This window comes from Marmota monax, unplaced genomic scaffold (assembly GCF_021218885.2).
Source record: "Marmota monax isolate L192 unplaced genomic scaffold, Marmota_monax_Labrador192_F-V1.1 WCK01_AAM20220418_F8-fsc00021, whole genome shotgun sequence".
NCBI lineage: Eukaryota > Metazoa > Chordata > Mammalia > Rodentia > Sciuridae > Marmota > Marmota monax.
The window spans coordinates 25,399,730-25,427,052 of NW_026695228.1; the positions used below are offsets into that span (position 1 = coordinate 25,399,730).

At 56.9% G+C, this 27,323-nt stretch overlaps 1 protein-coding gene across 4 annotated transcripts in view; it reads right to left on the reverse strand.

The window, feature by feature from the left end:
• Positions 1-23,902, reverse strand: part of Nfix (nuclear factor I X) — a 95,448-nt gene extending 71,546 nt beyond the window's left edge. For all 4 annotated transcript variants that reach the window (XM_046436902.2, XM_046436900.2, XM_046436901.2 and 1 more), the window contains exon 1: positions 23,780-23,902. In XM_046436902.2, the coding sequence (XP_046292858.1) occupies positions 23,780-23,806 (27 nt within the window). In that variant the 5' untranslated portion in view covers positions 23,807-23,902. The remainder of the gene's footprint in view (positions 1-23,779) is intronic.
• Between the last annotated feature and the right edge of the window lie 3,421 nt (positions 23,903-27,323).

The following is a 27,323-nucleotide window of genomic DNA, read 5'->3' on the forward strand; positions in this document are numbered from 1 at the left end:
AGAGGGGGGGGAAGCGGGGGGCCAAGGACAATTGTCAACCGTCCCTCTGTAGCTAGTGGCCATAACCTTGAAGGGGTAGGCAGAGGATCCTTAGGCAGCATTCTCTCTGATCCTACTCCCTGCAGGGCGGCCGTTCTGAAAGAACCTCGCGGGGTATTCAGAATGCCTGGGAAGGGGAGATCAGTCTCCCCTTAGAGTTGCTCAGGTTCCATTAGAAACACTTCAAGCACAGCCCCCCCCCCCCCACAACTCCTCCTGCTGCTCCAAGGCCACTAGGGGTGGCCGCCAGCCCAGACACGCCCCTCAAGAGCCCCAGACAAAAGGGGACTGTCCCCCTTTTGTTAGGAGAGAGTCGTGGCTCCCGTTGGAAGATTACCTGTCCTTATCCCAGCCTCCTTCCTTTCTCCCCTCCACCCCCCTTCAGATCAGACCGCTCTGCACCCAGCACACAGGACCAAAGCCAAGACCGAAGAACCCTCAGATGAATCAGGGTTTCTCCAGGTCTGAGTCACGGCAAGAGTAAGGACTTGGGAGACTGAGGAAGTGAGGGGACTGGCAGGCCCCTGAGGGAAAGGAGGGAGGAAGGAGGGAAAGGGAAAGAGGGAAAAACAACCAACAGGAAAGGAAGCCAGTGATGCTAAGAGTGAGCAAAAAGGGAAACCCAAGACAACAGGGGAAAGAAAGAAAAGGAAGATTCTGGGGAAAAGGTACTTTCCCTATTTGAAAGAAAAATCCAGAAGCCAGAAATATGACTTTTGAAATTCACATGGGCTTTTCATTCTCCAAAAGGAATTTTTCTGCATTTGTGAAATAAAGGCCTTCCTCTTTTATTGTTGAGAATATAGAATTTGGCCATAAACATCAACAGTTTTCACGAAACAAGTCTCAAATACCCCTGCTGGCTTCAGCCATCATTAGGGGAAATGTGCCCCCCCCCAAAAAAAGACTAAAGGAGCCACAGAGTTACAGAAAGAGAGGCAAAGGGCAAACCTGGAGAGAGAGAGAGAGAGCGCGCACCAAGCAGGGCCCAGAGCTACAAACAGAAAGGACAAGATGGAAGGGAAAGAGACAGCAGAGAAGGAAAAACAAGCAGGGAGAAGAGACAGAACAGGGTGCTGGGATGGGGCGAGGAAAGAAAACTAGCAAGGAAAACACTGATTCCAGAGGTGAAAAGGAAAAATACGAGGCTTTCAAAAATACCACAAAATACAGTCCTGCCGACTGAGGCCTGGTGGGTTATTTGAAGGAAAATAGGAAAACATGTACAGCATCTCATTCAACATGTGTTAAAAATTCTTCAAGACAACAAAATAATTTTCTCAGCCTGAGACAAGTTCTACAACTGGTCGGTACCGGTACCTGCCAACAGCAAAACATTTAAAAGCACAAGAAGCTGTATTTCTAAAAACCAGGCCACTGCTAGGAGGGAGATATACATTTTTAAAACCCCATTTGTCCACAACCTGCTGGTTTGGGGGCCCAGATTTATTCTTTCAGATCCTGGACACACAGGCCCAACTGATTTGGATAACTATACAGTTAGCACAAATAACTGACAAACTTACATTAAAAAATAACTAGATATTCCAGTATCTATATTACTATGGCATTGTCTGCAGACTCGGTGAGAAAAGATGAAGAAAAAATTTAAAGACCACAAATAGGGATCCAATAGTTTGCCCAGTTTCTGGCATTTTATAATCTAGCCTTGGTAAGAACCAAAAGAGGCCAGCCATCTTCATATCCCTGAAATCCCCCTCTTGTCCCATGATCGCTGCTTCATGGAAGGTCACAAGAAGGCAGTGGCCAGACTCATGGACACAGAAGGGAGGGGACTGTAGACAGGACTGGGCAGCTCAGCTCAGGATAGCAAAGGGAAGGGACCCAGCTGCTTATTCTAGAGGTGGGTGGGGCCTCCCCTCTGGGGCTCTTTCTCGGATAATGCATGGGAAGGGGCTCTACAGCCACAGCAAAACCACCCAAGAGTCTAGCAACACCAGTAATGGAAACCGGAAAAGGCACTTTTTGAGGAGACTCAGATAATTTGGACAAAGCGGGTTTTTGGCTGACTTGGGCCTGTTTTCCTCCACTCAGGAAAGGCGGCCACACAGTTCCTTGGAGAGCATCCTCAGGCTGGCTGAACGGATCTGCTCCACACCCCTATGCTGGGTCTAGCACTAGTTCCAGGCCTGTCTCAGAACCAGGCTGCACACTTCTCTCCTATATACTGTCCCCCTTTCCCCTGCCTTTCTCCTCCTGACTACACACCCGAGCGGTGGCCTGGGACTGGGCCAACAGGCAATCTCATTCTGGCTCCAAATGGCTCCCCTGCTCCGGGCACATCTCCCCTCACCCTCTTGGCACAGAACAGGCTAGGGTGAGAATGGGGGTGCTGGGGGAGACAATCTATTCTCTCCAGTAAGACTGGAAATTGTTTACTTTCATCTGGTTCCCTATGGGCAATGGGAAACAAAAACCCTAGTCTTTAATTCATTATTTAGCTTGCAACTTCCTTGTGTCACCAAATACAAGAAAAAGCCAGGAAGGCCAGGCCCTCTCCTCTAGCTGATGGGCTCTGTGGGGAGGAACCCTCTGCAGACCCTGTAGGACAGATGACAGCCAAGGGTTTCAAGGGTTAGGGTGCCGTTGAGCCTCACCAACTTAGTTGGCCTGGAAAGTGTTGTTCCACAGTGGCTCAGGGCCTGGGAAGAGGGAGGCACCCCACCGGCCAGCTTCACAACTCTCTCTAAAGAAGAACTGAAAAACCGACAAAAGGCGAGGGAAGGAAAGACCAGCACATGACAATGAGGTCTGTGCCTGGTGCACTGTGAAAATATCTGGAGGGTAAGAAAGAAGGCCAGAGCAAACGGCAAGGTGTTGAAACCACTGCGCCAGGCCCAGCAGCAAACCCTCTTATTCAGGAGGCTCGGGAGATCACAACTGTGACAAAGTCTGAAGGGCAAGAGCCTTCCCAGCCCCTCTGCAGGAGGTCAGGGTGCATCCCCACACTGCCCGATTTTGCCTGTCACGTTTTCCCTGTCACAGGAGCAAGAGGCCAGAAGACAGGAAGGGTTTCTCTGAGCCCCCTATGCGGAGCCCACTCTGATCTGCCAGCACCCTCAGCCCTGAGGGAGCCTCTTTCTTGCAGTTACTGCAGCAACAGGCAGAGCCCAGCTCTGGGATTTTCATTGCTCAAAGGTTCTGAGGAAGGTGGGTCACCCTGTCTGGGCAAGCAGCTTCCCCAAAATGTACAATTTGAGGAGTCAAAAGGATATTTTTCAATCCCTCAAAATGTACTGCTCCCCCAATTATTTTATTATCAGGATCAGAGCCAAGGAAATTCGAGAATCCTCATTTCGCTGGTGTCTGGCCCCTGCGGAGGCTGGCACCAGGCGCCTAGAGGAGCTGGATGGACGCGCCCACCCCTCAGCCGCTCTCCGTCCCCTCCCGGCTCCCTTTCTTTCTCACCCTCTCTCCCCCTCTGCGTCCTCCAGCTCCAACACAAACTGTTTGCACGGGAAGTCTCCCTCTATGACCCGATTCAGCACACACAAGAGAAAACTGTGGGCGACAGACCCAACGTCCTAACGAACTTGAGTTAATTAATGCTGAGGAAGAAAAGCAGCGCCCTCGCTCTGTTGAATCACGGTTCACTAGCCCTTTCAGTGTGCTGTGGGTGGAGGAAAAAAAAAAGAGGCTTTTTGGTTCAAATATTTTTGGGGGGCGAAGAGAAAACAAAAACACCACAGAAGGGCCGTGGAGGGCGATGCTGTCAGTACCTGCCCGAGGAACAGAGGCAAAGAGAGGGAGCTGGGCGAGGGCAGCCGCCCGTCTTCTCTGGGCTCTTTTGGCCTGAGCAGTTCTGGGAATACGGAGGAGCGAAGGGAAAGGGAGGGGATTACCGATGGCTCAGGCCTGTTCAAATAAACCGCTCCAAAAATCATGTTGTCAGACTATAAGATACATACTTTCTAAAAAAAAAAAAAAGTCTAAACCCAACAACTCAATTTGAATAGAGCCGTGAAAATGTTTTAACAGTGCAGAAAACTGAAGTATGGATGGCAAGCATACAAAAAATTAAAGTGTGCAGAAAAAAAAAGAGGTGGCAATCAGCAGGGCAGGAAGACAGCTGCAATTTTGCTTTCCAGATGTTGACAGCAAAATGTAATTGGCAAGTAAGTTCCCCCTTACCACTTCTTATCCTTCAGTCCTGAGATTTTAAAATCCTACATTTACACCTACGTCTACAAGTGGTTTCTAGGCATTCCACACATGTGGACAGGTCAGGAAGCCTCAGCACCACACGCCTGCCGAGCTTTTTTATCAGACCACTAATTTTTACAAGCCCTGCCACTATTCGGAGCAGGGAGGATTTAGGGAAACAGGCTGGAGGACATTTTAATTTTTATTTTTATTATTATTTTGTAAAGCAAGGCCTTTTCTTTACCTTTGAGGCCAGGGCTTCTGCTTTTTAAAATAAACTTTCTAACATAAGTGTGGAGTATATAAAAAGAAGAGTGCACCCATTGTAAGTGTGCCTCTTGATACATTTCCACAAAGAGAACACACCCATGCAACTCCACCCAGATTAAGAAATAAACATTTTCAGCACCGTTGAACAGGCCTTAAAATTTTAAGCTGTAGAGTTCCCCTAATTTTTATGCTTTAGAAATAGCTCTGCTAAGTACAAGTAGCATCAACTGTGAACACCTATATGCACAGCCGTGTTATAGAGCAGCATGTGCCACTCATGTGAACCACAGATATGTGTGGGGGAAAGAAGCCCTGATAACCCTCCCTGCTGCAGAAGGGTTCCCTGTCTCTTTCTCAGTGCCTGCCCAACTCTGATCCCATCAACAGGGCAACCAACTGTACAGCGGGTTTAGCAGACTAGCAGGGCATGTGTGGGGGACAATCAGGACCCATGGAGCTGAAAGCCAAACAGCCTAGTGACTGAGGGGATCTCACCCTGCCTGCAAGCAGGAACTGAGGTGGGGGCCTCAGTATGTAGGTCAGAAGGGAAAGTGACTGCAGAGCCAGGGGTTCTGGAGGCCAGTGTGAGAACCAACAGAGCTGGCTGCCCTGGTCCAGGTCCACAAGACCCCTACAAGATGATGAAGGGGAGTGGGGTGCTTAGAAAGAAGGGGATAGAGGAAGAGGTGGGCAGCAGCAGCCTAGGCCCCAGGGTCCTGGGCCGAGCTGCCTCTCAGAAGGGAGCTGAACCCTGGTCCGCCTACCCCTTCCCTGGCTCAAGCCCCAGATGGCTCCCCCCTCACTTTCACTAGCACTAAATTTACTTTATAATTTTAAAATTAAATTTTAAAAAAAGCAGGAAAGAGAAAGCACTAAAGGCAAAATACCTCCCACAATATCTCTCCAAGGAAGGGGAAAAAAGTTTCTGCTTATGTAAAACGACAAATGCAAGGGATCGCTGAAAAGTCTAAGCACCGAATAACAAGGAAAATACGAGAGAAACACATTTAATTAAAAACACCTGAAGCAAATAAATAAATAACTCCCTCTGCAACTTGCAGGCACTGCACAGCCACTGGCGCCTGTGGGCAAAGCCCCTGCCCCCACTTGTTGCCTACTTTCCCCTTTCCTTTCTCACAGGGAGCCTCCTCTTTCCCAGGCTCTTTGGAGGCCCCTTTTTCCTTCCAAGTGATGTACCCCACACCTGGAGGAAGACCCAAGACGTTCATCTATCTCACCCACCAGGAGCAGCTCTCTGCAGCCCTGTTAGAAAGCCCCTTCCCCAATTCCCACATCTCTCCAAGCAGCACCCCTGGACCCTGCTCTTCCTCTCAGATCTGGGCCTTGTGGACACTGTGGGAGAGGTGATGCCAGGCCCAGCCCAGCGGTCAGCTCTGTCCCCTACTAAGCACACAGGGCTGCCAAGGCAGGCTCTCCAAGACCACATCTTCTTTTCCTAATGCATATGGAGACTAGGAAAAAAGAACTACTGGCTTAATTTAAAATATGACAAGGGGCTGGGCACAGTGATGCACGCCTATATTCCCAGCAACCAGGGAGGCTGAGGCAGGAGGATAGAGAGTTTGAGGCCAGGGTGGACAACTTAGTGGAGGGGGGATCCTGTCTCAAAATAAAATAGACTGGGGATATAGCTCAGTGGTAAAGCACCCCTGAGTTCAATCTCCAGGATCAAAATATAGAATAAAATAAGACAAGGGATCTAAGCCCTCAGAGTGGTTGATCTTTAGAAATACTTGATCCCTTTTTCTTTTTTTCTTTTTTTTTGGGGGGGGGATGGGGATGTGGGTGAGCTTGAGGCGGCTTCCCCGCACTCTGGGTTTGACTCTCCCACCAGCCGGCCGCCTGGGAAACGCGCCCTCGGCTGGCATCGAGGTACCAGAGCCCGGCTCCTTTCTTCCTTTCTTTCTTTTTTAAATCGCTCTAGTAGAAGCCAGGCAGTGGGTCAGGGCCCAGAAGCGGGGGAGGGTTGGAGGGTTGTCTCCAACTCGGGGAGAAGAACAACCGGCCGCAAGTTTCCCGGCTTGTGCCAGTTTGGGGATTTGCGAATCAGACCGGAGCAGAAGGGAAAGGCGGGTGAGGGAAAAAGCCGGCATTAAAACTAACCAGCTCCCGGGAGAAGCGCTCTTTCCGCTTTTAAATAAGACAATGCCGAATGGAAAGGAGAGAGGAGAGACGAGTTATTTCTCACTCTTTAATTATTCCAATGCTTAGCATTATTTTTTAAAAAAAACCACACACATTAGCCAATGATATATTCTAACCCTCAACAAAGCTGGTATTTTTCTCTGATTACAGACCTTGCAGTGGCAAACCCGGGCTCCGACGATAGAGGCAGCGCAGAAGCGCGCTCCTAAATGAGACACAATTTTATTAAAATCATAACAATTCTTTGCATTTCTATAGCGCCTTTTCAGCCTCAGAGATCCCGAGTGCCTGATGCCCGGTTCTACCCGGGAATCAGCCACAGCAGGCTTGGTCCGGGCAGGCGAGGATGGCCATCTCCCGAGTGCCACCCGAACGTACATAACGCCCCCCTTTTTAAACAGCCTGTTTCTATCAGTCAGCCTCTGTCTCGCATGCTTTTTTTTTTAAGTAATAAAAACTCCTTTAAATTAAAAAAAAAATGTTTTTAAAGAAAAGGGAAGAAAGGCTCGAAATATAAGCGGGGGAAGAGGGAAGGAGCTAAGTGTTGTCTGGGAGCTGGGAGTGGAGCGGAGGAGTCTGCAACCTGGATGGGTCGCTCTGGGTCCAGGGTGCAGGGCCCCCTTCACCTCCCCGGGTGCAGCTGGGGCCGGCTGAGTCACGTGCACGTGGAAAAGCAAATGGACCTAACACCACCAAAGCGCACTGAAGTAATTCGGGTTTTGAGAAGACGGTTACAACCGACTTCCGAAGGGACCGGAGGCCCCAGGGCACTTTCTCTGAATGCCCCGGGGCGGCTCCCGGGCCTTCGGGACACCGGCTTCCTCCTCCAACAGGTTAAGTCGGGTCCGCTAGACACACAAGTTTTCTGGCCGCCGCACCCCCGGCCCATTTTTCCTCCTCTCCCTCTGGCCTGCCCCGGGAGTCCCACCGCAGCGCTGCTAGCCCTGGGTAGGGCGGCCTCGGCGCCCCCAATTCAATTAGCTACCTCCGAAAGGCAAGGCGGTGTTGGTCGGAGGAGATTTAGGGGAAAATTTTTAAAAATGTTCTTTAAGGCTTCGCATCTCCGGCGTCCTGAAGGCAGGACGAGGGAAGCGCATTTTCTGCCACTTAGTCACATTTCTTCCGGGTTCTCGCTGGACGCCAAACGCCCCCAAACTCAGCCAACCCTGCAAACCAACAATACTCTCCCCTAGCAAATTTCCCCGCCATGACTCCCTAAAAAGAGGCGGCTTAGGGATGGCTGGGAAGGCTGGGAGCAGGCCCAGGTCCGCGAGCGCACAGGACGCGGCGCGGTCGAGGGCAGACGGTCTGCGCCGACTGCGCCGACTGCGCCGCCCGCTGCCGTCGGACTCTGGACGGCGGAGCCCAGACACTTGGAGGGAATCGCAGCGGGAATCGCCGCCACCGCGTCCCTATCCAAAACCTCCACGGGGGCTCAGGACGGCCGCAGGAGGGAGAGTGCGCCTGGGCGGCCCTGGACCCCACCTCGTGCGCCCACATCCGAGTCCCTTCCGGCCGCGGCCTTCGGAGTTTGAAACCGCAGGCGCCCCAGAGCCCAAACCAGGCCAGCCCTTCACGCTGCGGGCGCAGGTGTCTTCTTAGGGGGAGTCACTTTGGGGGATTGCTGAGAGGGATTCAGCCGCCCCCCAGGCAGTAGGGAGCCGCCCCGCGCTCGAGAGGCCTGGAGGACAAAAATGGAACCCCCAAAGGCCTATGGCAGCAGGAGGGCTCATTCTGGGGCCTCTGACGAGAACAAATGGTTGAAGGCCTCGCTTATTACCTCTGCCCCTTCGCGCTCGTTCTCTTTCCCCTCACCTGCCCGCGAGGTCTATGGTCCGGCACTGCCCACTCAACTCTCGGTGAGACTCGGCCTGAGCGCCCTGGGGTGCGCCACAGGCGCTTCCCACATCCGGGGCCTCGAAGCACTGCTTCCCGCCTTTTTGCTGCCGCGCACGCGCACCATCCGCTCGTAGCCAGGAGGTTCCCTAGTGCCCCCTGCTCCAGGACTTCTACACCATCGAGGGTTGTGTTGTTCCCTCCATCCCGCGGTGCGCGGTGCGCGGTGCAAGTGGCAGCCGCAGTGTGCGACCACGTTCTGTGGAGTGGAAAGCTGAAGGCCCTCTTCCGGCCTGGGCCCAAGGGAGGCATCCCCGCCACCCCCAGCTCCGCGTGCACTCCCCAGTCTTGAGCCAGTTGTAGCAATGGGTCCAGGAAATGCCACGCGCTAAGAGAACACCCGGGAGGCTATAATGAAAGAAGCCTGTGGGCGGCGGGCACCTGTCAAGGGGCACAAGCTGGGGCTAGCACACTTCCCCGGAGGCATGTCTTTGCCTGGGTATGCACAGGCACGTGGAGTAGTGCCCTTTCGGAGTGGGGTGGGGGCTTCAGGTCAATGTGCAGAGCAGCCCATCTCCTCCCCTCGAGGCGCTCTGAGACACAGAAGACCGTCTGACTTTCTTCAGCAGGGTTAGGACATTGAAGCTCTATGGTTGGGCATTGGGGCACTCTGGGAAGTCCTGGGACACCCTTCCCCACCTTCGCTCGCCAAGCGCTTCTATTTTAAGACGTCTCCCACCCCTCCAAAACCCACCCACACTCACTCCCGAAGTCCGTGGCGCACGCTCAAGGAACCCGCCTCCACGCCTGCGGCGCACCTTAGGGGAAGGCCAGGAGCGCTAGAAGCAAATTCCCGAGCGGCCAAGCTGGACCCAGGGGGGCAAGTGGAAATTTCGCCCGGGGTTGTGGGGGGGGGGCGTTAAATGGCCTCTTTGTGGAGAATTGCGAGCTGTCACTCAGGATTAATTTAAGCAGCAACAGCAAACACACCAAAAAGCAACGTCTCGCCGCCAGCACCCACCCCCGCGATTGTGTTTCGGGAAGGGCTGCGGGATTTGGCGGTGCAGTCCCGCCCTTCAGGAGAAGGGGTCTCGGTCTTTACAAACGTGGGGCGTCTGCAGTAGGAGGGGGGGAACTCCTCCTGCCTCGCCCCACCTCCCTGCCTAGCAAAATGGGTTTTGAAGGTTTGGTACGAAACCTACTGGGGGTGTTAAAATCCAAGTATAAAAAGTGGAGCGGGAAGGGCGAGGGGAGCAGTGTGTGTGTGTGTGTGTGTGTGTGTATCACAATATATATATATATATATATATATATATATATATATGGAGGTACAAATTTCAAATATAAATATAGTGCATGCAGGGGTGTCGTTGTGTGGAAGCAGTTCTGGGTTGTCTCACCTGTGCCCCCAGGGACATTTGGGGATATGAGAGTTCACAGAGAAAAGGACGAGGTGGGAATTAATCCCCCCAACCCCCCAACTCCCTTGCCCAACAACCTGAATGCGACTTTGGAGCCAGGTGCTCTGGGCGGCCTGACAGGGCAGGTGTATGGTTTGTGAAATACACGTTTGTGCAGGTCAGGGAGGTGTGTGCACTCGGGGGCCTGGAACCATATGTGTGGGCACTAGTGGCTCTTGCAGGCTCACCCACCCACCTGAGCCAGGAACATCCCCCTCACCTCACCCTCTTGAAGGCGCAGGGCATTATTTCGGCTCGCAAAGCCCATCCCAGGGGAGTGATGATGGATTGTGTTCCCGGCCCCTTCAGGTACCAGGCTCGGCGTGTTTATGGGCATGTGTGCGCCCGGAAGCCTCGTTGGAGTGTCAGGCCTGCGTGTGCAGATAAGCCTGGGGTCCGGGTGGGATCCCAAGGCGTGCTCCTGACACCGGTTGGAGTGAAGTGCGGGAGAGTTCTTACGTGCGTGTGCGACCCCCAAATATCCTGTTGGGATTTCGGAAAGGGGTCTGCGTGTGCCAGGGTCCCTCTTCTGGACCGCGGCGCAGAACTGTGCGCGGGTGCTTCCAAGCGCCCTAGACTAGTGGCCACGTGCGCGGCGGCCGCCCGTCGGGCCTCCGCGGAGCCGGGATCTGGCCCCCCAGCAGGCCAAGGGGCAGGGCCGGCAGCCCGGCGGGCCTCGGCGGGATGTCGTTGGAACCGTGTTGGTTTTGGCTGAGGCAACTCTAATGGGGGAAGCCCCGGGGAGCAGGCGGGGTGGAACAAAGAAGGCAAAAGCTAGGGAAGGCGAGCTGCAGAGGAGGTGGTAGAGGAGGAAGCGCCCTGGAACGCGGATGAGTGGGGGCGGGGTGGACAGGGTGCAGATGCCCTGGGCTCGGGAGCTTGGGAGGCCCAGGAGCCCACGAAGCCCACTCCACCCGTGTGGACGGGACTGGCTTGAAGTCCAGAGACTTGTGCTTTTTAGGACTCCCGCCCCAGCGTACCCAGGAATCTCCACAGAACCGCAGGCTGACATCACTTCGGCCACGTGGGTGCTTCTCCAAAGGCAACCACATATCAGACCTCAAACTGGTGCCCAGCACATGTAGGAACCCCCTCTCACTGCCCATCAGTGCCCCATTTGGAACCAAGTAGCATGTGAGGTGGAGGACAGCTCAATTTTCCCCAGCCGAGGACAATTTAAGCATGCTTAGGCAGCGGACTAGTAAGCCCCTTCCCCTGTTTTTTGACCTGGGCTGCTTACAACCTCAGTTTTCCCCACTGGGGGGAATGGCAAGGGAGGAGAGCAGAGAAGAGCCAGGAGGTGGAGCCTGTGGTGGACAAGAGGAGGTGGTGGAAAGGTGGAGTGACCTGTTTTAGTCCTGCATGCCCCTGGGGACATGGCTAATTCCTGTCACCCCACTTCTAGCCTCATGACCTTGGTACTTGACCTTGTGGCCTCTGTTTCCTCGTCTGTAAAACAGGTTCCTCACAGATGCCTCGTGTTGGGAGGTCAGGTCACAGGAGGTCATGGATTCCTGCCTGCCTGCCCACCAACCGCCTGCCCAGCGTAATTGCTCTGGAGATGGTAGCTGTTATTTTTATTGTGAGGAATCTATGGCTGTGACAAGCTGTGACGCTTGGTGTGATCGCGTGAGGCTGGCTGTGTGTGCGACTGTGCCGATGTGTGTGTGTGTGTGTGCGTGCGTGTGTGTGACAGGTTGTGTGTGAGACTGTGCGTGGACGACAGATTGTGCCGGTGTGCGGCGGTGCCTGTGACAGGCTGTCACCGCGCGACAGACTGCGGGTGGCGGGGTGTTGCGGGCGTTGACTGTGAGTGGAGATGAGGCAGTGTGTGGGGCTGGGACTGGGGGACCCCATAAACCTACCTCAGTGAGGATTAGGGTGACAGGGAGGGTGGGGAGGCTCTTGGGGACTGAGAGAGAATGGCAGCCCTGTGTCCCCTCTGGGCCTTCGCTTTTCCATTGCATTCCATGGGGGGCCACCTGTTTGCAAACCTCAGAGGTGAGAGATGGAAGGGCACTGTGACAGAGGCCCACCTGACTTGTGTGAGCTCAAGTGCCCAGCCCTCAGCTTCTTGCTGAGGCTTGGAGTACCCACAGGAGGGTGGTCACGGACACGAAGGACCCGAGGCCTGGCTGGCTTCGATGAAGGACACACACTTTGTGCCTATTTCCCACACTTTCCCTGAGCTCCAGGCCAGTGCAGACCTAGAGAAGGGGAAGGGGGATTTGGAGAAAGATGGGAAATACTGGAACAGAAAGGGAGAAAGAAACCAGAGAGAAGGGCCTGTGGAGGGAAGAGAGGGAGCGAGCACGGTTGCCATGGGCTATTCCCCAGCACCTTGAGAGCCCTGAGCTGGTGGGGTGCCCTGCAGGGATGGGGGGCACACACCAGGCTCAGGCCATCAGGACGGGCAGGAGCATCAGTGGATACCATGCTCAAAGCCCACCTTTAGGGACTCAGCCAGTCAGAGGGATGAGAAAACCCAGGCACAGCTGAAAAGCAGCCAGACCAAGATCCCAGCCCAGGTGCTCTCCTGCTCAGCCGGGATTTGCCTCCTGTGCCATTCCTACCCACAACTTCCCTTTATGGTTGGGGAAACTGAGGCTAAAAGGCACCTGTCCACCTATTCCTTGGGCCCCTAAGTCATGAAAATACCAGTCCAAGTGTCAGAGCCACACTTTCCTCAATGTGGCAAAACTTCACCAGCTGGGAGAATCCAGGGACCTGGGCTGGGGGCAGCACCTGAGACACACACACACACGTCCCAGGCCTCCTTGGTGTGGCAGTGTGGGTATGTTGTGTGCACATGATGAGCGCTGTGTTCCATAGCCGTCCCCCTGCCGTCTCTGATGCACAGGCCCGAGGGTGATGTGAAGGTCCTCTGTCGGCACTGGCCTGTGTGTGTCCGCTCCATGTGTCTGAGTGTCCATTCAGGGCCAGCCCCTGTCATGGAGGGGGAAGAGGCATCGAAGCAAACCCCCCCACACCGAAAGTGTGTCTTTGATACTTGCAGCCTCGGCAGCGAAAAACAAGTTTCCACAGGGCCGCCTTGGGTTGAGGCCAGGCCGTCCTCAAATAACATTTGAAGTTACTTAGCAAACTTTGTTTAGTGCCGAGAGAGGCGCGGGCAGCGGGCTTGGGGGGGGGGCAGTAAACCGGTTTCTCTGAAGTCCCTTGACCCTCTGGGGGCACAAGGGCCCAATGTAGGGCTTGGTTTCCCCCCATACCCTAGCTCTGGAGAAGGGGAGCAAGAATCTTGAGGATCTGGGGGGATCTTGGGAGAGGAACACAGGGACACTCCATGCATGAAACTTGTCTTTTGCTAATCCAGGCCCTGGGCTTGGGCGAAGATGCCCACACTGGTCTCCTGGCAGCCCAGAGAGCAACATGGGGCCCCAGGGGGCTGTGAGACACAGAAGGATCCCCACTTTTCATCGCATCTGGCTCTGCCAACCTTGAGGCTAAAAGAAGACATGGGTGGAGCCAGCTGGCTGAGGGCACGTGCCCTCCAGACACATGCACAGCATCCAGAAGGCCCCAATGCCCTCACGCCTGGTCCCCCCAAACCCTCATCTCCAGGTCCCAGCCCTTAGCAGCAAAGAAGGCCCAAGAGCCAGCAATGGCGGGTTTGGAAGTGAGGTTGGCGCCTATGGGAGGGGGAAGGGGAAGAGATGCCAAAAATGGTGAGCCATTACAGGAGAGGGAGAGAGGGAGGGAAGGAGAGGGAAGATGGAAGCCTGGCGGGCATCCTCCTGAGCTCCAGGCTGCAAAGGGGCAGCAAGCGGGCGAGGCAGCCAGGGGCCCTCCCAGGGAGGATGAGCCCTAGGTGGCACAGGACAGGCAGGGGGCCCACAGGCGCACAGCACTCCCCCACCCCCACCCCAAGCTTCGAAATGGAGACTGGCAGCGGCAGCCGCTCATCTCTGCCCAGGCGCAGGGTGGGGGTGGCGGACAGGCAGGGGGCCAAACCAAATGCCACCAGGCTGGGCACGGTGGTTGTCAGCCTGCAGCATGGACCCCATCAGCGCCCAGTTTAGGGCCCTCAATCCAGAGCTCTGAGGGGAGATGGAGTCTGGAGCCCAGTGAGAGTTGGGGGCCCAGCAGGCAAAGCCAGGTGTGCCCCCAAACTATGGGCAAGTACCCAAGACCCTGCAAAGATGGCGCAGCCTGGTACTGCCAGGGTGACAGGCTCGGGTAAAAATAAACTGGGCCCGCCCTGGGGGAGCTAAATCAAGGGACCCAGGTGGAAGTGCCACTCTGGGCCACCAGCTGCCCCTGCTCCACCCCCTGGCTCAAAGTGGCAGGGTTGAGAATACCCAGTGCCCATCGAGGCCTGGATTCTGTACAGGAGAGATCCCAGCCATCTTGTCCCCAGGTCCTGGATGGGCAGCATAGGGTGTACCCACAAGGATATCCATCCTTGCTATCATGAAGCCACAACAGGCCCTGCATTCTGGGCAGCTGGAGACAACCATGCTCAACCACACACCCTGACCTCCAGACTGCCTGTCTGAGACGGAAAGGGGCCTGCAGGCCACACTTGACAGGCAGGACAATGCTGATCCTTGACCCCCTCTGCTAAAGCCATCCTCCCTCAGGCCTGTCCTGAGCGCTTTCCCCCTGTACCTAGCACCGTCTCAAGGACAGGGCACTCCCTTGTTTATCAGATTCTCTGTCTGCCCTCCCACCAAGGCTGGCACCTTTGCCAGGTTTGCTCCCTGCCGAGCCCCTAGGGCCTAGAACAGGGCCTGGCACCCAGGATGTGCTTGGTAAATATTTGTCAAAGGAATGCACAGGCCCCCGGCTGCACCCCCAGCACACAGGCTCCGGCTGGGTGCCCAGCAAGGTGTGGGAGAGGTTGTCCAGTCCTGTTGGGGTGAGGGCAAGACTGGCCAGTGTAGGTTCAGAGTGGGTGAGACCATCATACACCCTTTCTCTGAGCCCCAGTTGGAAGAAGATCTGAAGGTCAGAGTAGTAAGGAGAGGATGAGGACTGACAGCTGCAGCATGCTCTAAATGGCGGTATGAGAGTGTGCAGGTAAAGGGCAGAGAACCTGCTGCAATTCTCTTCCATCGGCAAGACTTCGGATAGTGGTAAAGGACTGACGAAGGCTCCACCACATCCCACCTTGACTGTAAGAGTGGACTTCCCTTCTCTGATTCTTGGCTTGTCATCTATCAGATAAAGCATTTGCTTCACATCAAGCACAGTTTTGAAGCATTTTCTGCAAACCAGCTCCTCAGATCCTTACTACAAGCCCTGTTTTCTAAACGACAAAATGAGGCCCAGAGAGGTTGAGTGGTTTGCCCAATGTCACGCAGCTAGAGAGAGAGGCAGAGCCAGGATCCAAACCCAAGAAGCTGAATCTGAAGCTCCACTCTCCTAATCAACAGTACCCGCCTCGCCCAGGATTCCAGGAGGTGAGCTAAGAAGCACTTAGCATGGTGAGCGATGGTACATGCTAGCTATCGCTGTGATTTGGGGGACAACCGTTCATTTTGCTATGATCCTACAAAAGGCTTTCTCCCACTACTATTCTGTCATCCATCTTTCTTCCCTCTCTCCCCAGGGTCATAAATAGGGAAATCAAAGGCCAAAGGATTGGGCTAGGGGTGTGGCTTGGTGGTAGAGCGCTTGCCTAACACACACAAAGTCCTGAGTTCCATCCTCACCACCACAAAAATAAATACATAAAAAGTCAAAGGTTTGGAGAGACAGTCCCGTGGCAGACAAGCCTGAGAACGTAGCTTTGTCCCCTTTCCTTCTCTCTCTGGCCGAAGGGCAGTGAGGGTGGGGCCCTCGGCTGCTGGGTCCAGAAAGCCAGTGATATCCTGGGCAGGGGTGGGCATATGGAGTCCCAGGCTTGCCCCCATGCCAGGCTTTTACAAACCAGGGCAGAGATTCAGGGCTCCAAATTCTACGCTGAGAGGTCAGGTTTATGGATGCTTCTTAAAATCAGTCAGAAAGGCTGGCGGGGCAAGGGGCAGGAGGGCAGGTCTCATCTCTCAGATGCTGTTTACAACCAGGGCCAGTTGTGACCAGGCTCAAATTCATGTGGGGGTGTGAGTCCTGCCACTGCGTGCTGGGGTAACATGGCACCGTGCACACGCCGCACAGTTTGTGCCCGGGTTTGTGTGTGGATAGCTGCATATAAGACAATACCTGCGTCTGGGAGGGTGAGCAGCACCGCGTGACGCCACATCAGCCAGCCTCGCATTTGAGTGTGGCACGTGTGTGTGCACGCCACGAGTGTTGAGGGCCAGCCATACCCACATCACCCTGTGTGTGTTCGGGGCAGGCTTTCCAACCTTGGCACTACTGACTCTTGAGCTGGATCATTCATTGCCTTGGGGCGTCCTGTGCACTGTGGGGTGCTGAGCAGCACTCCCGGCCTCCATTACCCCCAGATGCCAACGGCAGTTCTCTCTCCAAGTGTGACAACCAAAAATCCCTCCAGACATTTCCCAGTGGACAAATCACCCTGGGTGGGTCTGGGAGGTGTGTGTGTCCACGTGCCTCGAGTGCTGCACGGCCCGTGTGCCGTGTGTGTTCCTGTGGGCCTGGTGCTGGCTGGGTTTTTCTGGAGTCTGATGTGCCACTGGGCACGGGTGCCATGTTCTTCACGGTCTTGGTGTGTGCTCCTGGGTGACCGAAGGTGGTAGTCTGTGTCTACACTGTGCTTTATAACTTGTGGCCATGTCACTGGGTGTCCCATGCATCTGCACCCCTGAGGGGAACCCCTGGGCATGCCATGCTGTGCCAGTGTTTGGTGTGGCTAGGTGTCTGCAGGTGTCTGCGTCCAGGGCAGCCTCTGTGTGTGAACGCCTATGTCTCTGTGTGCCTAGGGGAGAGAGGCACAGAATGCCAGTGTATGGCAGCAGGATTCTTTGTGCCCACATGTGCCAGTGAGGATGTGTGACTTTGTGTGAAATGGACTCAGAATAACCCCCAACACACCAGACGATCCGACTAACGAAGCCCATATTTGCTCGGAACCACCTGGATGATTTGGCCCCCAACCCCAATCCCTAAGGCCTGACTGTGGGGGGCGGGGGGGGCACCGGTGCACCTCTGAGCAGTCCCTTCCTCCAGCTTAGCTCACACAAATTCAGGTGGGGACGGACAGACCCCTGGTCTTGCCTGCTGTGTGCCAGGAAGGCTGGCACTGAGTTTTATCGGAGGGGGCAGGGTCCTCGATGGTGGTGGTGGGCGCTGCCCCTTGCCTGCTGCTGGCCACCACCCCCAGCTCCCCTCAGGGTGGGGCCCAGTAGGGGGAGAGCTCCCCAGTGCAACCCCGGCTTCTGATTGGCTGTGGAGCGCCGCAGTGCCCGCGACTCGCCTCCCCTCGCTGGCTGGCGCAGCCACATTGGTAGTGGTGGCAAACGCAACTCGGAGTTCTGGGCACAGCTGCGCCTCACAGAGGCCTGCCAGCCCCACCAGAAGCCAGACACCCCAGCTCCATGCCCCGACCCCTCCCCGCCTGCCCGCCCAGCCGGGCAGCACAGTTACCCTGCCCGCTGCCCGCCTGGGGCTGCCAGGCCCAATCTACCCTGCCCCTCCCCCACCAGGCCTATGCCCCCCTTGGCCAAGCCCACTTGGGGGGCTCAGGCCACTATATGAGGCCACTCCCGCCCTCAGAGGGGCTCCTGGGGAAGGGGGAGGCGGTGAGGAAGGGTGGGGGCGGGGAGCTAGCCCTTCTTCCTTTAGTGAGCGCGCCCAGAGCTGGAGCCAAAAATCGAGGAGGAGAGATATTCAGACAGAGCCAAGACGCGTTTGGCAGGAGGAGAGAGAGGGAGAGAGGGAGCCGGAGGGGGAGGGAGGAGAGAGGGAGGAGAGGGAGAGGAAGGGGGAAGGAAGGGGGGCCTCAGTTTCCAAATCCGCGCCCTCGGTGCCTCAGAGGGCCTGCGAGTGGCTCGGGGCAGGGACCTGGGGCAGGCCTGGCTGTGGGGGTGGCGGGAACTGCAGGGACAGCGGGCTCAGGCCCTCAGAGACAGCCGGACACCCAGCTGGCCAGGCCAGGGCGGCCACAGGCAGAAGCCAAGATCAATGTGCACTGGGCAGACAGAGGGAGGCCTGTGGGCGGCCCAAACACACACCCGCACCTCTCCGCACAACAGGCTTCTGTCCACGCTGGGCCAGGGCTGCGGGCGGGGCCCACAGCAGGCCACCACCGCCGTGCAGCCTCATGGGAAGGGACCAAGCGGCCAGCTTGCTGGCAGCCACTCACCCAGCCGCCATAGTGGGCATCGTGCACCATGTCGAGAGGACAGGAATGCCAGGGAGAAGGGACCATGTGGCCAGGAACACAATGAGAGTCACAGGGACAAGCCCATGATGCACAACAACACAGCCGGGGTGACACCCGGAGACCGCATGGGCATGTATGTGGATTGGGGTTGACGGGTACAGGCTCACGCACACGTGGAGGCGTAAGCTCTGGTCCGCCAGGGTAACACATTCGGTCTCACTGCTGTACACAGGACACACTGTGCGGTGACATGGTCATTTCCATGGGAAGCAGATAATCAAAGATGGAGACAGTGACAGCTACACCAATACCAATCCCCATGGACTGCCCAGGCAGCACCATGACACAAAGACCATGTCAAGCACAAGGACATGCCTGATATCACGCCCCACCCCCCACCACTGCAATGTCACCAAATACACAAGAGAGGGAAAGTGTGATGGTCCTCGGAGTCACGTGCAGATAGCACCCAGGGACAGATACTCAGATATGTGAAAAGGACCCCACAGACGCTTGGCCATACAGACATCCACAGGAAAATGGTGGCCTTGAGGGGGCATTGATCGATTCCCACAGACCTAGAAGAACCCCAGCACCCCTGAGAGCCACTCTCACCTCCCCAGTCCCCACATCCAGGGCTCTGGGGAGACAGGAGCCCTGTCCGCAGCATCATGTCAGAGAAAATGACAGGTATCGGCCTCCCCTGCCTCCCTTGGTCCAGCTAGAGGACGAAAGCTACAAGACCCCAAATTCCCACTTTGAGATCTGGGGACAAGACCCAAGCAGACCACAAGGCCAGGTTCCCAGCGGGTTACATGCATAGGCCAGCAGTTAGACAGTGACCACAGGGAGATTTTGCCAGCAGCTATGGCGTCAGCTTGCCACCCACTTGCAATGCCCACCTGATCTAGCCAAATCCTGCCCCACAGTTGGGTCCAAGTTTCAACACCCAAGCGCAGATGTAGAAACAGCTCTGGAGCTGTGGGGACATCCCTGAGGTTGCCATCAAGATGCACCAAGTCTCTGAGCTCTTTGTCTCACTCCGTCTGGGACGTGCATTTGTACACATTTCTCTTTACTGGTGCTCAGAGCCCCCAAAGGAGGGTGTCAGTGCAGGCTGTCCCCCCTCCTCACCCTCGTCATCATCCCTTCCTACCTTGAAGCCCTGTCTCCCTGTGCTTGGCCTATAGGACTCCATCCAAGAGGAAAGAGCTGGACCAAGAGCTAGCCCCCAAAATTCTTCTCTTGCTCCTTCCTCCAGGAAGTCCACTAGATTTCCATGGTGGAGAGGTGCCTGACCCTGTAGTCCACCGCTCAGAAGCATCCTTCTTTCAGACAGATGGGTCCAGGAGGATGACCACCCAAATGAGAACAGGTGCATTTCTGGAACATCTGCTATATGCCAAGCACCGTGCTGAGCCTCCTCACAGCCCAAGAGAGATACACACTGTCATGCCCAATTTATAGACCGGAAAAACCCTGCACTTCGAGTCACAGGATTAAGAAATGCAGAGCCAAAGCTGAAACTGGGTGCTGAACTATGGCAAAGCCTAGCCCTTGACCCCTCTTCCCACAGCCTCTGACTGGAAGCTCTTGGGCTTACACAAGACTCTCATGGCTGGGCAGGACCCCTGGCTCCAGTTCCCAGAGCACCGTATTCCCCCTGCCGCATTGACCCAGCAGAGTCTCGGCTCTGCACTTGGCCTGGCCCTGCACTAGAACATCTCATACAGCCCCTGTCCGGCCCCAGCAGTGACCTTCCCCAGGCCTCCTGTATGTCCACTGCTGGGGTGGGACGTGTGTGCCAGGCTAGAGCCAAAGAGAGAATACGCTATGAAAAGCAAGTCCCAGAGCCAGGTAGGATAGCACCCGTCTGTATTCCCCAACTCTGTAGGCTGGGGCAGGAGGAGCACAAGCTCAAGGCCAGCCTGGGCAACTCAAAAAGTGAAAAGGGTTGGGGAGGAAGGTCAGTGGTAGACTGCCCCTGGTGCAATCCCCAGGACCTAGTAGGGGTGGGGGGAAAAAAAGCACCAGGTTAGTACAGGGACAGAGAGCCAACGCTTCGCAAGGACAGAGACATGGCCATAGTGACCCAGAGGATCAGAGCAAGGGGGCCAGGGGGCATGGCCCACCCCCCTCCCCCCCATAGGAGTGTGTGAGATACTGCGCAGAAACAAAGGTACAGGGACATTCTGCAGCTCGGGAGGCAGGGACTATCGGCGTAGGTGTGTGTCTGAGGTTGAGTGTATCTGCGCACGCCCATGGATGTCTTTGTGTTCGCAAGTGTCTGCATGTTGTATGTGCAACCCCGTGGCCAGGAGGGGGGCGTGCGCATCAGTATGTATCTCTGTGTTTGAGAAGGTATGTGTGCGCACACCCAGGTGAACCTACAGCCTCTTCTCTCCGTGTAAAAGGTGTACACCCGGCATCACTCCAACCTGGGATCTGTGTGTGTGGGGTGAACACACTCCACCGAGTGTGTACCGAGGGCTCCACCGGTCTGGGAGGTATCACTGTCTCCGTGAAATGATGCCCATGTTCGTGTCCCGCCTTGAGGGGTGTGTGTGTGTGTGTGTGTGTGCATGCACACGCACGGGCGCATTATGAGTGTGTTGAGGGTGCTTGTGAGCACAGGTCTACAGTTTTCTGAATCCATATGCGTCTCCATGGCCATGGGTCTGGGAGGTATTCCACGACTCTGAGCCGACATCCATCGATACATGGGTCCCATCCTGAGGGGTTCACATGTGTTTACGCGTACATGCTGAACACACGTCCACATTTTCCTGATCTGTATGCCTGTCAATGGTCATGCGTCCCCACCTTGGTGGTAGAGTAGCATGTGTATGTGTGTGTCCACATCTCAGCACATGTCTCTCTGTTTGTTGTGGGGTCCCCTGTGTCTACCTCCACCCCCTGTCTCTGCCTGGGACTTGGGCCTGTGTCTGAAGTGGGCTTCAGCATCTCCAGCAACTGCCCTGCCTGGCCGCCCTGGATTTTGATGCTTTTTCTAGAAGGAGATTTCCGCCCCCCACCCCCGCCGCCCTTCCCCCTCACCCACAGTGCCTTTCCCCGCCAGGGCCCCGCTGCTCCAAGCTCGTTCCTGCTCAATCATTTATTGACTTTAAAATCGAAGCCAATTCTGGTTTGAAAAAAAGCAAAGGGGGAGAGAGAGAGAGGCCAGAAAGAGGCTGGGGAGAGACAGAAGAGTCCGAGACTCAGGGGGCGGTGGGGGAGGCAAAGATGGGTCCAGACCAGAGACAAGGACAGTCAAATACAGGAGGACAGAGATGGAGAAAGAGAGACAGAAAAAGAGCAGAGACAGGGAAGAAGACAGCCAACGACAGAGACCATCAGGAAAGCAGAGACCGGCAGGGCAAACTATGGAAGCAGAAAGATTTGTAAAAACAGAGTTGTGGCTGCCGGGGAGGGGCAGCCAGACCCTGCTGACCAGCGGACTAGCCTGCCCAGAGCCGAGGGGTTTCCCTGCCCACCACGCAGGGCTGGCAGCCTGGTGATACCATGCCCACTCCCCTCCCAGCCAGCCTGGCACACTCGGGCTGCAGCTCACACAGAACTAAGCCCATACTCCCTTCTGGAGTATCACAGAGCCAAGCGCGGCCATCACCCTGAGTCTGGGGCCACCCAGTCCCTTCCTAGTCTTGTCACCTGTGAATCAGCTGGCATTTTCTCTCCTGAGGTGCTGTGAAATCCAAAGGGTGGGTGTCTCAGCCAGGCCATGGGGTGGGGGTGGGGAGCAGGCCCAGATGTCGGGCATGCTTGGATTGGGAGCAGGGCTGGCAGCCTGGTGGACAAGGGGCTGCTTGAGCATGGGGTCTTGGTTCCACCAGGCCTCAAACTCCAGTCACACAGGCCATCGAAGTGTCAACTGAAAAGCAGCCACAGCACAGACCCAGTTGGCTAGGCAAAGGCCTCATGTGGGTGATCCAACATAAAACGGCCAGCGGTAGAGTTGGAGGCACAGATGTAGGGGTCTCCCACATGACCAAGGCAGTCAGAGTGCCTGCTCACACCTGCACACACACAGTGAGACATAAGCACACATGTGCACCCCTGCCCACACTCACTTAGACTCAGACCCGCCTTGTATAGGAAAACCCGCTGTCTGGGTCATACATGTCTATGCCACGCAGGCCTGATCTCAGCCAGCCCACAGGGCCGCACGAAGGCTCTAGATTAACTCTCTCTCACACACACAAACTTGCACCTGTGCATACAAGAGCACAAGCAGGCCTCGATTCACACCCACCTGAATGTGCCCTCCTGCCCCTTCAAAACCTCTTGGCACACCCCAGGCACAGTCACTGGCCACATCCACCTGGACATCCACTATAAACCGTGGGCACGCTGGCAGGGCTCAAGCTGGGCAAAGGGGACAATTGGAGCCCCAGGCCTAGAGAATTGCCACAGACAGGCCTGGCCAGTAAGCAGGTCTAGGCAACCCCAGGTTGTCCCCTCTGCCGAATCTGTGTTACCTGCCAGTGGCCTGGCCCTGCAGGCAGTGCTGTTGGGGCCACTATAGTATTTTGTGCCTACTCAGAGCCTCATGCTACGACCCAGGGAGAGTGGGACAGCAGGATAAGCATGATTCAGGCCTCTGTCTCTGCCTCAGCCGCGCAGAGAACTTCGCTGGAGGCGGGACTAGCTCTTCCAGCGCGCCAAGGTCGGCGCTGTTGTACCCGAGGCTGACCCGACGGTGTGGTCACAACACAGCGGTCTGTGTCCACCGCTGTCTCCCGCCCCTCCTGCCTCCGAGTGGCGGGATGGGATTCCCAGGGTGCCACCAGGTCCACTCCGCAGCAGCCCAGGTCGCTGGTACAGGAAAGTTTGCACCAAGGAAAGTTTTTTTTTTTTTTTTTTTGGGGGGGGGCGCGGCTGCGACGTCCAGGGTCGGTGGAGAGGCGCGGCCCCAGCTGGCAGTGCGCCCGTTCCTCCCTCCCCTCCTCTGCCCCTCCGAAATTTGGGAGCCCCGCCATTTTCTTAGCCCCGCTCCCATGTGAGGCCTGAACAAAGACTTTGGGGAGACGCCCGGGCAGTTCGGCCCGCCCGGGGCACCCCAGCGGCACGCAGAGGCAGCCGCCAAACACCCCAGACACTGCCACCGTTGGGAACCGCTGCGCCGGCCCCAGGGATATCGGCAGACCCAAGGTCCTCTCTGTGTCCTCGGGACCACCCTCCGGCCACTCTGTCACCCTTGCAAACACTGCCAGTGGCCACGCTGTCCCGGTGCGCGCCACAGTCACCCCACAGGTCGGCTGGAGTCCCGCTGCCCACCGCACCCCAGTAGAACGCGCGCGCACACTCTCACGCACTCCCGCCCTGTGCCCCAGGGACAGCGCCACGCACGCAGCGGGTCACCAGCGAAGTCCCCAACAGGAGTCCTCCGGGTGGCCAGGGTCGCACGCGCGCGGTGACTCCCACACGCGTGCCCGGACTCCCGGCAGCACCACTTGCACCCCTCAGCGCCTGCGGGCTCACTCCCGCTGGCCGCCGCGCGCCCCCTCCGCCCGCCCGCCCGCCGGCCTCCCGCGCCCGCTCCCTCCCCCGGTCGCGCGGGGGCGGAGGCCGGTACCTGGGTGAGGCAGTACGGGGAGTACATAGCTGGGCGCCCGGGCGGGAGCGCGGCGGCCGGCCGCGGCGAGGGGAGGCCCGGCAGGCGGCGGTCGCGCTCGGGCTCCGGCTCCGGCTCGGCTGCTCCGGCCTCCGCCGCGCTGCGCCCGCCCGGCCCTCGGCCCCGCGCTCGGCCGGCGCCGCTCCGCGCTCGCCGCTTGCAGGCTCGGCCCCGCGGGCTCCGGGGCCGCCGCCGCCGCCGCCGCCGCCGCGCTCGCCGCGCTCGCCGCTGCCTCTCGCGTCCGCCGCCGCCGCAGCCGCCGCCGCCGCTGTCGCCGCGCGTCTACTCCATGCCGCCGCCGCTCGGCCGGTCACCCTCGCCCGCCGCCGCCGCCGCCGCCGCCGCCGCCACCGCCGCGCTGTGAAAGTGAAAGTTTAGACAAAGTTTGGAAGCGGCGCACTCCGGGGAGAGGGAGCGGGCGGGCGGCGCGGGCGGGAGGAGGGGCGCGGGGAGGGGCGGGCGGGGCGGGGGAGCGGCGGGCGGCCGGCGCGCACACACGCACACACGCACACATGCACACATGCACACACACGCACGCACACACACGCGGGGGCGCACACCGACGCGGCCACCTCGACACGTGCTGGCCAGCGTTCCAGCGCAGACACACGCTGACACGTAGCGGGGCTCGGACCCGGACACACATGTCACGTACAGAACGCATGGCCACCCTTTCCTCATGCAGCAACAAAGCACAGACACCAACGCACACCCGGCATAGACACATACCCCTGCCCGCTCGCTGTGATACCCACACCCAGACCCACACGCTGACACACAGGCCGATCACATGATGGTACCCACACAGGCATTCCCAAGAGGCACCCGCAGAGACACAGACTCACCAATGCACCTCCGTGGGCCTCACAAATACACACTGGCACACGCTAAGCACACCGGTGCACGCTGACACCAAGTACATACCAGCACATGTACACATCCTGAAAAATGTTCCTGCAGAGCACTGACACATGTATGATCCCACAACCACACCCTGTCCCAAAACTTCTACACACCAAGCTAAAATACATTGGCAGTTGTGGCAATACACCCCAACACAGAATGACACTGAGAAAAGGATGAACACATTGTCACACCAACACACACCATTTGCTACCTGGAGGTACAAGCCAAACAACACAGAGAGATACAAAGTGTCACTGGTACAATGTAACACAACACAGGGACATACACATCACACACAGTGTTGCCCAAATGTACCTCTAGGCCTCTGCACCGTGTCCAACAGTTTCTGATACCCACTCAGCGGGCAGACCCCTAAGAGGATCACCCGGACATACACGCAGGTGTCACACACAAACCTCAGACCCTCCACATGCCCCCACCACTTGCATGTAGCCCTGATCAAGGTCATACACAGACACAGCAGGAGAGGGCTGGGGTGCAGCTCAGTGGTAGAGAGCAAGGCACAGGCCCTGGGCTCCATCCCCAACTCTGCATATCCAGCAAGAGACACACAGCCCAGCCCTCAGGGGCAAATATGGGCATCGGGCCTCAGGTACATGGACACACACACACACACACACACACACACAATGCTGAGGCCCCAGCCCCTCTGGCAGGCCCCTGACTCTTCATTTCCAGAGCAGAAAGAAATAATGCAAGAGGATGGTGCTGAGGACCGGGAGTACCCCCCAGGGTGGGTAGGGAGGTGCCTGCAGCCCCCAGGCAGCTCCTGTGGAGACAGAACCCTTCTGCCACCAGGTGCAGCCGGCGCCATCTCACCCTCCTAGGCCAAGAAGCTGTGGCAATGCTCAGCTGTGCATTGTCTTTCGGAGGCCATGGGTGCCTGGGGTGTGTGTGTGTGTGTGTGTGTGTGTGCATGTACACACATATGTTCAGGCAGGGCTGGCTGTTGGAGGGCCCTGTTCTGTGCCCACTGAGCCCCTGTGAGCGGACACAGAGCGTGTGTGTCTACGTGTGAATGTTCCTGAGGGGGAATGTTTCTGGTCCCAGTGCCTCACTAGGACAGGGGGGCAGGCAGCATGTTCGGGAGTGTCTGGAGGGGGTCTGGGCGTCCTCTGGGGACTCCTAAGAAGTTCAGGTCAGGTTACGCTCAAGAGTCTTTGTATGTAGATCAGCATATTGAGTGGTGACATGGGTCTGGCTGTATACGTGGGGGTGTCAGTGAGTCAGAGAAGGTGTCTGTCAGGCCCTATGCCAAGCACTAGGGACACAGTAGGGAACAAGACAAATGGCCCTGCCCTTGGGGGCTAGCATTCCTGTGGATGTCAAGTGCAGAGGACATTGATGGGTATCCAAGTGTGACAGCAAGCGCTAGCCGGAGCTGCATCATGAGTGTCTTTCTGGAAAGTGTCATGGCGAGCTGGGTGGGGGGGTGAGTCGGGGTGAGTCAGGGTGAGTGTGGTAGGGCTTTCTGGCAGGGATCAGGGTCTCTATGTGATCAGGGATCAGTGCTCTGCCCATGACCAGGAATTTTGTGCAGAAAGTGTCCCTGCGCGTCCCGTCCTTGGGTGAGTCGTTCCCTCTGTGTGGTGGTCTGTGCGGTGGGTCTGGAACAGTGATGAGGATGTGTACCAGAGTGGCCAGATGCAGGTTCCTGGGTGTGTCAGGGAGGGTTCTGTGACTGTGTCAGGGATATCAGGCCACGTCAGTGTGTGTGTGTGTGTGAGACCCTGTCAGTGTGTGCCCGTGTGTGTGTCAGGTCATGTTAATGAGTGTGACTAGGTGTGTGAGTGTGTGTGTATACCATGTGTCTTTGTTGGACATCTATTTCTATGTGTCAGCCCATGTGACTGGGGTGTGTGGGGTGGGTGTGCACACTCCAGGAAAGGAGCATCTGTGGGTGTGTCTAGTGCCTGTGTTTGTGTGATGCGTGTGCATGTGCCAGGGAGGGGTCTCTGTGTCTGTATTGGGTATGTGTGTCTATGTGTGTCAGCCCATGTCAGTCTGTGCTTGGGACAGACTGTGTGTGTGTGCGCGTGCGCACGGCAGGGAGGGGGACTCAGTGTACTGGAAGTTATGTCTTGTGGGGGGGGGGAGCGTGTGTCTGCCACTGGGTGCTTGGGGACCTCCATATCTTGGACCCTGCCGCTGGTTGCCACCGCCTGGCCTGCCCCTACGCCTGCAGCCGCCGCTGGAGAGAGGATGCAAGGGAATCGATATGTCCTTAAAAATTCAAGGGCTTCTCGTAAACAGAAACTTTTAACACCGTTTAAAGTTTCAGGGCTGCTGAGGAGGAGGGGGAGGGGGCTCCAAGGGGAGGAAGGAAGGGCCTGGAGGCCTGGGGGCGCCAAGGGAAGGGGCAGGGTTGTGGGGGCTCCTGGGGGAGGGGAGGAGAAGGGGCTGCTGGAAGGGGCAGGAATGGGATTTGGGGGTTGAGAGGGCTGGGGACCTGGATGGTTCCAGAAAGAGGTGAGGGATAGGCTTCGGGGTGGAGAACTAGGAGAGGCAGCCGGTGGGAAAAAGGGTCTGGGTCCTTTGAGGGGACCCAAGAGAGGCTATGAGGTGGGGGGAGGAGATC